At 47.5% G+C, this 10,396-nt stretch overlaps 1 protein-coding gene across 1 annotated transcript; it reads left to right on the top strand.

Annotated features, from left to right (window-relative positions):
• The first annotated feature begins 347 nt into the window (after positions 1 to 347).
• On the top strand, positions 348 to 10,075 carry EEF1AKMT3 (EEF1A lysine methyltransferase 3). Its single transcript, XM_069972252.1, has 3 exons — positions 348 to 717; positions 4,020 to 4,131; positions 7,646 to 10,075. Exons 1-3 carry the CDS (start codon positions 547 to 549, stop codon positions 8,026 to 8,028), a joined length of 666 nt encoding a protein of 221 aa, XP_069828353.1. The 5' UTR covers positions 348 to 546; the 3' UTR covers positions 8,029 to 10,075.
• The last annotated feature ends 321 nt before the right edge of the window (positions 10,076 to 10,396 follow it).

The raw sequence follows: 10,396 nt of genomic DNA, 5'->3' as shown, positions 1-10,396 counted from the left end.
GGGTCCGGGCTGGGGTCTCTTCCGGGGTCCGGGCTGGGGTCTCTGCATAGGTCCGGGCTGGGGTCTCTTCAGGGGTCCGGGCTGGGGTCTCTTCAGGGGTCCGGGCTGGGGTCTCTTCAGGGGTCCGGGCTGGGGTCTCTTCAGGGGTCCGGGCTGCGGTCTCTTCAGCGGTCCGGGCTGGGGTCTCTTCAGCGGTCCGGGCTGGGGTCTCTTCAGCGGTCCGGGCTGGGGTCTCTTCAGCGGTCCGGGCTGGGGTCTCTTCAGCGGCCTTGGCTGCAGTCCGGGCTGGGGTCTCTTCAGGGGTCTGGGGCGCTTATATAAGCCACGCCGCTAGATTGGCCGTTTCCATGACTGGAGACACATAAAACCGTAAAATATATACAATAGCGCCATGTCTGCCCTCATTTCCTCAGTAATGGCCGCCGCTGCTCCAGACACTACGTGGCCCCGGGAGGAGCGGAGCCCCAGCGCTCGGTGTAGACGGAAGCGGCCGGAGGGGCAGGAAGCCGCCAGCTCTCCGTGTCAGCATCCATTTCCCGGGCGGCCATGCAGTGTGCGGAGGTGAGCGGCCTGAGTGACGAGCTGCCGCGGGATGTGGGCTCCCTCTTCTCGGACACTTACACGGAGGAGAACCGCTACAGGTTCTGCGGCCAGGAGCTGCGCATCACACAGCATTTCGGCGCCAATCTCGGGGTGGCTGCGCCGGTGTGGGACGCGGTGAGTACAGGGAAGGGAGGGGGGGCCGGAGCCGCGTGTGAGAGACCGAGCCGACATCTGGCCGGACGGAACCCTGGCGCCTCTATAGCTGTGTGACCGGCCGTATGCTGCAACCGCAGAGATACCATAGCCAGTGCCCCATAACATAGCCAGCCAGGGGACTACAGTGCCCCCATAACATAGCCAGCCAGTGCCCCCATAACATAGCCAGCCAGTGCCCCCATAACATAGCCAGCCAGGGGACTACAGTGCCCCCATAACATAGCCAGCCAGGGGACTACAGTACCCCAATAACATAGCCAGCCAGGGGACTACAGTGCCCCCATAACATAGCCAGCCAGGGGACTACAGTGCCCCCATAACATAGCCAGCCAGTGCCCCCATAACATAGCCAGCCAGGGGACTACAGTGCCCCCATAACATAGCCAGCCAGGGGACTACAGTACCCCAATAACATAGCCAGCCAGGGGACTACAGTGCCCCCATAACATAGCCAGCCAGGGGACTACAGTGCCCCCATAACATAGCCAGCCAGTGCCCCATAACATAGCCAGCCAGCCAGTGCTCCATAACATAGCCAGCCAGGGGACTACAGTGCCCCCATAACATAGCCAGCCAGGGGACTACAGTGCCCCCTTAACATAGCCAGCCAGGGGACTACAGTGCCCCAATAACATAGCCAGCCAGGGGACTACAGTGCCCCCATAACATAGCCAGCCAGGGGACTACAGGGCCCCATAACATAGCCAGCCAGGGGACTACAGTGCCCCATAACATAGCCAGCCAGTGCCCCCATAACATAGCCACCCAGGGGACTGGCAGCTACAGTGCCCCATAACATAGCCAGCCAAGGGATTGGCAGCTACAGTGCCCCATAACATAGCCAGCCAGGCCACTACAGTGCCCCATAAAATAGCCAGCCAGGTGACTGGCAGCTACAGTGCCCCATAACATAGCCAGCCATGGGATTGGCAGCTACAGTGCCCCATAACATAGCCAGCCAGGCCACTACAGTGCCCCATAACATAGCCAGCCAGGTGACTGGCAGCTACAGTGCGCCATAACATAGCCAGCCTGGCCACCGGCAGCTACAGTGCCTCATAACATAGCCAGCCAGGCCACTACAGCGCCCCATAACATAGCTAGCCAGAGGACTACAGTGCCTCATAACATAGCCAGCCAGGCCACCGGCAGCTACAGTGCCCCCATAACATAGCCACCCAGGCCACCGGCAGCTACAGTGCCCCATAACATAGCCAGCCAGGCCCATGGCAGCTACAGTGCCCCCATAACATAGCCAGCCAGGCCACTGGCAGCTACAGTGCCCCCATAACATAGCCAGCCAGGCCACCGGCAGCTACAGTGCCCCACAACATAGCCAGCCAGGCCACTACAGTGCCCCCATAACATAGCCAGCCAGGCCACCGGTAGCTACAGTCCCCTATAACATAGCCACCCAGGGGACTGGCAAATACAGTGCCCCATAACATAGCCAGCCAGACAGACACCCAGGCCACTGGCAGCTACAGTGCCCCCATAACATAGCCAGGCCACTACAGTGCCCCCATAACATAGCCAGCCAGGCCACAGGCAGCTACAGTGCCCCATAACATAGCCAGCCAGGCCATCGGCAGCTACAGTGCCCCATAACATAGCCAGCCAGGCCATCGGCAGCTACAGTGCCCCATAACATAGCCAGCCAGGCCATCGGCAGCTACAGTGCCCCCATAACATAGCCAGCCAGGCCACTACAGTGCCCCCATAACATAGCCAGCCAGGCCACCGGCAGCTACAGTGCCCCCATAACATAGGCAGCCAGGCCCCCGGCAGCTGCAGTGCCCCCATAACATAGCCAGCCAGGCCACCGGCAGCTACAGTGCCCCCATAACATAGGCAGCCAGGCCCCCGGCAGCTGCAGTGCCCCCATAACATAGCCAGCCAGGCCACTACAGTGCCCCCATAACATAGCCAGCCAGGCCACCGGCAGCTACAGTGCCCCCATAACAAAGCCAGCCCACTACAGTGCCCCCATAACATAGTCAGCCAGGCCACAGGCAGCTACAGTGCCCCATAACATAGCCAGAAAGGCCACTGGCAGCTACAGTGCCCCATAACATAGCCAGCCAGGCCACCGGCAGCTACAGTGCCCCCATAACATAGCCAGCCCACTACAGTGCCTCCATAGTCAGCCAGACCACAGGCAGCTACATCCACATAGTCAGCCAGGGGATTGGCAGCTACAGTGCCCCATAACATAGCCAGCCAGGGGATTGGCAGCTACAGTGCCCCCATAACATAGCCAGCCCACTACAGTGCCTCCATAGTCAGCCAGACCACAGGCAGCTACATCCACATAGTCAGCCAGGGGATTGGCAGCTACAGTGCCCCATAACATAGCCAGACAGGGGATTGGCAGCTACAGTGCCCCCATAACATAGCCAGTCAGGGGATTGGCAGCTACAGTGCCCCCATATCATAGCCAGCCAGGGGATTGGCAGCTACAGTGCCCCATAACATAGCCAGCCAGGCAACTGACAGCTACAGTGCCCCATAACATAGCCAGCCAGGCCACTGGCAGCTACAGTGCCCCCTATTAGTGGGATCACACATGGAGGATTTTTCTTACCATATTTCCATGTAAATGCTTTGCAGCATTTACATTTGCAGTGAAGAAAATTTCCAAAATGTCAAACTCATAGTGCCAGAAAAATGCACACAAAATCCAGGTGTAAACTAAGGCAAGGTTCTCACTGCATCAGAGGCTCCACCAGGCCTCAATCTGTATGACATCACGGGACCAAATTAATGCTGCCTGCAGAGGTAGCGCCCTCTTACACAGCCCGATGCAGTGTCACAAATGAGCGCTGATCAGTGTTTGCCGAGCCTTTACAATGTGCAGTCAGGACACACAAACGATTGCTGTATCATTTATTGGCCTGTAATGTTATCGTAGTCAGGTCAACATTTCTGTTTACACAGGAACAAATACGGCTAACTAGTAATGATTTAAATGCCCGAACAATAGATGTGATCAGGCAACATATGAGAGATTTCCTGTTCTTTGGCTGATCGCTGGTTATTGTCAGTAAGCGTTCCAGTCTGCCTATAATAAACATGTGTAAAAGGACCTCTAGTGACATGTCAGGCCGGGAGATGTGCGGACCTGCAGTAAGTCCAGGTTTGAACAAACCTGATCACTCGGTATTTGAATCCCGCGCACAGTAATAAAGTTTAATAGATGTCAGGTTAGTAGAATAGTGGGGATGAAAGACCAACCAGCTTTGTCTCTTTTTCTCTTTCAGGCTCTATACTTGTGCAGATACTTTGAAGAGCAGAAGATGAATTTTAAAGAAAAAAAAATAATAGAGCTGGGTGCTGGGACTGGTATAGTGGGCATACTGGTATCGTTACTTGGTATGTTACCTATAATAACAAATGAACACCTATCTTGTTTACCTGCTTGAAATATTGTATAACATTTAATATGAAAGTTTACAAAATTATATGAGCCATGATAAAATTCCTGGGTAAAACTAGGCTGTCACTGTTTAATTCAATTTTTCTGTTTAGACCACACAAGCAATATATACAGAAAAGGAGCATACACCTGCAATAGCTGACAGCCGAACGATAGTTTATCCTTTAAAGCGACTCTGTACCCACAATCTGACCCCCCCCCCCCCAAACCACTTGTACCTTCGGATAGCTGCTTTTAATCCGAGATCTGTCCTGGGGTCCGTTTGGCAGGGCATGCAGTTATTGTCCTAAAAAACAACTTTTAAATTTGCAGCGCTGTTTCAAATTGGTGTGGCCTAGAGTGTGTGTGCCCTAGCCTTGCACTGCCTCTCCATCCCTCTTCATCATTAGGAATGCCCTGGGCTGGATCGTTAAAGCACCTGTGCAGTGTTCACACGGGTGATGAATAGGAAAAATACTGCCAAGGCATTCCTAATGATGATAACGGTGGGAAGGAGGGACGGAGGGGCAGTGCAAGGCTTGGGCACACACACTCTAGGCCACGCCAATTTGACACAGGGCTGCAGTTTAAAAGTTGTTTGTTTGTTTTTTTTTAGAGAAATAACTGCATCACCTGCCGAATGGATCCCAGGACAGATCTTGGATAAAAAGCAGCTATCCGAAGGTAGAAGTGGTTTGGGGGGGGTCAGATTGTGGGTACAGAGTCGCTTTAAGTTATCTCTCAATGCATAGAAATGTATGACATGGGGAGGGGAAGGTTAAGCTGCAACCAAAGATCTCTGGCTGCAGCTGAAGGGTACATGCCCACTACAGAATATGTGCGGAAAGGCCGCTGCGGATTTCCTCGCTCGTTCTTGCTTGCAGCAGCACGTATCTCTGTCTGTGCCATAAACACCATTCTATGGCAGGGCCGATTCCGCCGTACGGCGAAAGAATTGAGGTGTCAATTCTTTTTATGGACAACGGAATCCATCTGTGCTTAGAATGGAGTCTATGGCACAGACGGAGATGCATGTGGCCGCAAGCAGGTCCAGCGACGGAATCTGCAGCGGCCTTTCCGCACATATTTCGTAGTGTGCTTGCACCCTAACTCAGAACAAAGGGGTTGGGTAGTGATTTTCCATCATCTCTGACCCCTGTCAGTGGATATGCCTTATACTGATGACCGAACCCACCGCGAGCAACAAAAAGATAAAGTGTATGGGGACCTCAAGTCCTTATCTTTGTTGGCCCTTTAGGGAGGCTTAAGGGGGAACTCTGGACAAATCTAAAAATCCAGTTTGGGCATGGGGTAGGGGGAGCTTAATAAAAAAGTTATACTTACCCGTCCCCGTGTCCCAGTAGTGCAGCATCGACAGCCACTGTTCTTCTATTTCTCCCGGCTCCCTGTAGCTAACTGTCCCAGCAAGAAGTACCTGTTCAGCCAGTCAGGGACAGCAGAGGCGTCCTGCCCCAATCACTGACTGGATAAGTGGGCATTTCCAAGCCAGGACGCGACATGGCCAGAGCTGGTGTTTCTGGAAAAGGGTCAGTGATTCAGGGATGTATTCTAATTTTTTTTCTGCCTTCCTTTGGATCAACAATATAGTACAGGCCCTCCAGCTGTTGCGAAACTACAATTCCTGTCATGCCTTGACAGCTAAAGCTTTGACACTCGTACTATAGTGTAACAGGCTAAACTGGATGGATGTTTAGCCTTACAAACTATGTATCTATGAGGCTGACCACAGTTAGACGCTCTCTACTCGGTAGACAGCTATGGTCCAGACAAGCCTTTGTTATTCTAATAGCTGGTGCCATTGAACCTTCTAGATTAGTGCTCGCTTACTGAGCCCATATACGGCTCGATAATCGTGGAGCAAAAGTTGTACTGAAATTGTGATGTCCCTGCAGCCTTTGTAAAATAATAAAGTTATACATACCTCTCCACACTCCCTGATGTCCCGCTAGCTTCGGCCTGCTTCCCGCAGTGTCTGAAGTGACAGGCCAATTGGCTAATTACTGGGACAGTGCCGTGGCCAGTGATTGGCTGAGTGGCCTATCATGTCAGACACTGCGGGGAGTGGACCAAAGCTAGCGGGACATGAGGGAGCCTGGAGAGGTATGTATAAGTTTAATATTATTTTGTACACAGTCAGCAGCCGTCGGCTGCACATCACTATTAAACGTAGCGATGTGCGGTCAGCGGCCCATTATTTTAGGTCAGGACCAAAAGACACTATCAGGCGATAATCGTTGTCATTATTACAGGAGGTGATGATCTGATGAATCTGCCTGATTCAGCAAATTATCGCTCTGTAAAATAGGGCCCTAGGTGAAAGTAGACGTCAGATTTTTAAGACATGATATGTGTAAACTCAAAATAAAAAAAACTAATGGCAAACTAAACTGAACAGACAAGACAACCGTCCAGGTTGCTTAGAAATGGAGCTGGTGCTGTTTTAAAACATCTTATTTAAAAACAAAAGCTAAAAGCCCGATCCTGCGGTGCACAACGCTCTCCAGCATGGCAGTACTGCTGCGGTACAACTATTCATATATAATGAGCCTGAGAGCTGCAGCTCCTCTTCAGAACCAGTTGGTGAGCGGATGAGAACTTTAAGTGGCTCTTAGCTGAAGGTACAGCTGTCTTAGCGATTCCCGTTCCCTCTTCAGAGCTCGAGCAGACCTATTCTTGTTTGGTAGAAATAATGGACCCATTAACATTATCCATCTGGTTTATCGAACATTCTCCCATGTGTTGTGTTTTGCTGAAAGTACCGAACATTTGAGAGCTGAAGTGATATAAAGAAATGTTAAGAAGAGCGCATGTATTCATTTAACCCAGTAGCATGCCTTTATATTACAGAGTATTAATAGAACATGGAGCTTTCTTCATATTCAGAAACTGGTCTGTACACACCATGTTTTTCATCAGGCTTTAGTAGCAAGAGCACTCGACTGTTCTGTACGGGAAGATTTTGGCTGAAGCGGACTTTTATGCCTTTTGTTCTCTCTCTCTCTCTTACTTGCATATTGCTTAGTCGCGTCTCCTGTCCCAGTTAGGGATGATTTGTAAAGGTTGTGTTAGGTCAGGATGCTGGCAGACAGTATCGCTAGTTTCACCAGGGTGTCTACAGTAATGGGTTTTCAGATTAGACTATAGTAGTAAACAAGCTGTTTATGTGACATGGGAATGAGAAGCCCTTCAACAATGTTATTAACTGCAAGCAAATAAAACATTACAGGGGTTTTCCAGCTGTTTTTGATGGCCACATGCAGCAGTGATCTGCTTGACAGATCTACAGAGTTTGCTCAGTTCCATTTGCATGTGTTGTGTGACAGATCAGGAACTGCCATGGCTTTTATTTCTTTCTAACAAATGTAAGAGAAGGGTGATTTACCTCAAAAATAAAGTTAGGACAGGATTTATTATATTATAACTTCTTATATTTTGTGTGTGTTTCCGCAGGTGGCCGTGTAACCGTGACTGATCTTCCACACGCTCTTCCACAGATCAGGAAAAATGTATCCGTCAATGTTTCCTCGGATCACATTCCTAATGTTTCTGCATTGTCCTGGGGAATAGACCAAGTGCACTTTCCTCAAGATTACGACTTAGTCTTAGGAGCGGACATTGTATACCTAAAGGAAACGTATGACCTTTTAATCCAGACATTGCAGCATCTCTGTGGTCCTCAGACAACCATATTCCTATCCTCAAAAATGAGAAAGGAGCATGGCACTGTGGACTTTTTCCAGAACATCCTGCCTCAGTATTTTAATGTAGAAATTGTTAAGAGAGATTCGGAAGACGACATCAATATCTACAAAGTGACTCGCTTCCAAAATTGATCTAAGTTTTTTTTTAGTTTTTTTATTTGACCATTGAACATAAATTACATTCACATGTTTTGACCATGCTGCTACTTTCAACCAAAGGGGTTATCCAGGATTGGATAAAGCACAGCTACTTTCTTGCAAAAACTGCACCTCCCTTTCCTCAGATTGTATGTGATATTGCAATTCAGCTTCATTCTCTTCAGTGAAACTGAGCTGCAAAACCCATACCCAAACCAAGGATAAGAGTGAGCCATGGAAGCAGCCATGTTTTTCTAAGCCTGGACAACCCCTTTAACATTCCATTGTTCATTTACTAATTTTTATAGAGCAAACAATGTGGAAAGGTAAAGGCATATTTGGGCAAATGGGCAGATTTATTATTGCTGTCTTAAACTTAGGAAGTATATATCTAATTAATTTCTTCATAGATATTTCAGATGTTTTGATTGAGCAGGGTCTGTTTGCTGAGACCCCCACCAGTTAGGATAACAAGCAGGGAGACGGCCCATAATGGTGCGTTTACACAGGCAGATTTATCTAACAGATTTTGGAAGCCAAAGCCAGGAATAGATTTGAAAAGAGGAGAAATCTCAGGCTTTCCTTTATGACCCGTTCCCTGTTTATGGTCCGTTCCTGGCTTTGGCTTAAAAAATCTGTTAGATAAATCTGCCTGTGTAAACGCACCATAAGACTTAAACTGGAGACACCTGGATGGAGAGTCTAACCAATCAAAATTTTCAACAACGTCCCTGTCCCTTGTCAGAAGTCTCTTATAATGACCATGCCGTTTAAGACCGCTGCTTAGGTGGAGGAGTAGACTAAGGGTCCATTTACACAGAAAGATTATCTGACAGATTATCTGCCAAATATTTGAAGCCAAAGCCAGAAACCGACTATAAACAGAGATCAGGCCATAAAGGAAAGTGAGATTTTTCCTCTTTTCAAATCCATTCCTGATTTTGGCTTCACATCTTTGTCAGATAATCTGTCAGATAATCTTTCTGTGTAAATGGACCCTTAACATTTCTGTTTTTTATTTACCATCTTACAAACCATGTGATATATAGTAAAAGATACAACCAACAAATCAAATATTGTGCCATGAGCACAGGATCAGCTTTACACTAAATATCCTTTGCAAGTGCCTTCCTTAGTAGTTGTTGGGGGGCTCACCCAAACAACTAATGTGTCAGTGAGTCGTCTTAATTGTTTTTTAAATATCCACCCCAGGCTAGTGCTCCACAATAAAGTAATGTCACATCATTGCATGATTTATGATTTTACCATGCCTGGCTGGCAACATCAATTCAGTCAAGTGTACATTTTTTTTTTTTTTGGGGGGGGGGGCAGGATTGTGCTGTATTTTTAAAAATAATTCACATTTACTATTTTAAATCCTTACATTTGGAGTACATTTTTACAAAGATATGGCAAGTACCAATTAAAAACCAGCAAAACAAAAAACCTGACTCTCTCAATCCCATGTGCAGGGATCAAACTGCACTCACTGGGCAAATGTTTCCAACCCTACAAATCCCTATGTTGAAGGCTATGAAAAAACAAGTATATTGCTGATGTGTAGGCGATAGTCTTTATCTCACCCTATGCATCAGCAATACACTTGTTTATTCATAGCCTTGAATATAGGGGTGGGGTTTGTAGGGTTTGATCCTTTCACACAGGATCGAGACGGTCAGTTTTTTGGGGTGTTTTAATTGGTCCTTAGCATGTTTTTTTTTTTCATTGTGATGTCACTATGTACTTTTATATCGGGGTTCTATTTCAGGTCTTGTTCAATAACTTCTTCTTTGCTATCAATTGAATATTTGTGTGTCGGACAGCTCTCTCTCTCTGTTTGACTTGTTTATGGATTGGGGAAAAAGAAAAACTGGAATTTTGACCATACCATGTGAATAAGCCCTAAAAAGAAACCTCATATGAAACTGAGACTGACATGCCTTTGACTCATAAAAGCGTTTTATAGGTGACTGAGAAAGATACAGATGTCTTTTTATAATCTGTTGGTTTTGCTGCACATAAATAATTTTTTACATGTTTTGTAACAATTGTATGTCCAGCATTTTATATACAGATTTTGAAATAAAAGTTATTTAAAAAAAACAACACAAACATTGTATGTGTGACAGGAAGTTTTAAAGATTTTTTTTAGGGAGTTTTTTGAGCCGAAACTTGGATTTAGTAGGTAGAAGTAAATTCACTTCTGCCTTTGGTTAAAAAAAAAAAAAAAAAAAAAAAAAAAAAAGAATAAAAAGTGCCAGAAAAAAAGCAGTGTTTAAAAATCCCCTATAGAAAGCTTGGTAAAAATAGCAAAAGAACACCACCCCTAGAGCAGGCAAGTTAAAGGAAAGCAGACAGTGCT

This window comes from Dendropsophus ebraccatus, chromosome 5 (genome assembly GCF_027789765.1).
Source record: "Dendropsophus ebraccatus isolate aDenEbr1 chromosome 5, aDenEbr1.pat, whole genome shotgun sequence".
Taxonomy (NCBI): Eukaryota; Metazoa; Chordata; class Amphibia; order Anura; family Hylidae; genus Dendropsophus; species Dendropsophus ebraccatus.
Note: the sequence above shows the minus strand (reverse complement) of the source record. Positions and strands in the feature narration are given on the sequence as shown.

Excerpts from the sequence above, each read along its gene's own strand:
- EEF1AKMT3 (XM_069972252.1), top strand. The coding sequence starts at position 547 with ATGCAGTGTGCGGAGGTGAGCGGCCTGAGTGACGAGCTGCCGCGGGAT. Across the intron at positions 718-4,019 it reads CTGCGCCGGTGTGGGACGCG|GCTCTATACTTGTGCAGATA; the intron begins GTGAGTACAGGG and ends TTTCTCTTTCAG. Across the intron at positions 4,132-7,645 it reads CATACTGGTATCGTTACTTG|GTGGCCGTGTAACCGTGACT; the intron begins GTATGTTACCTA and ends GTGTTTCCGCAG.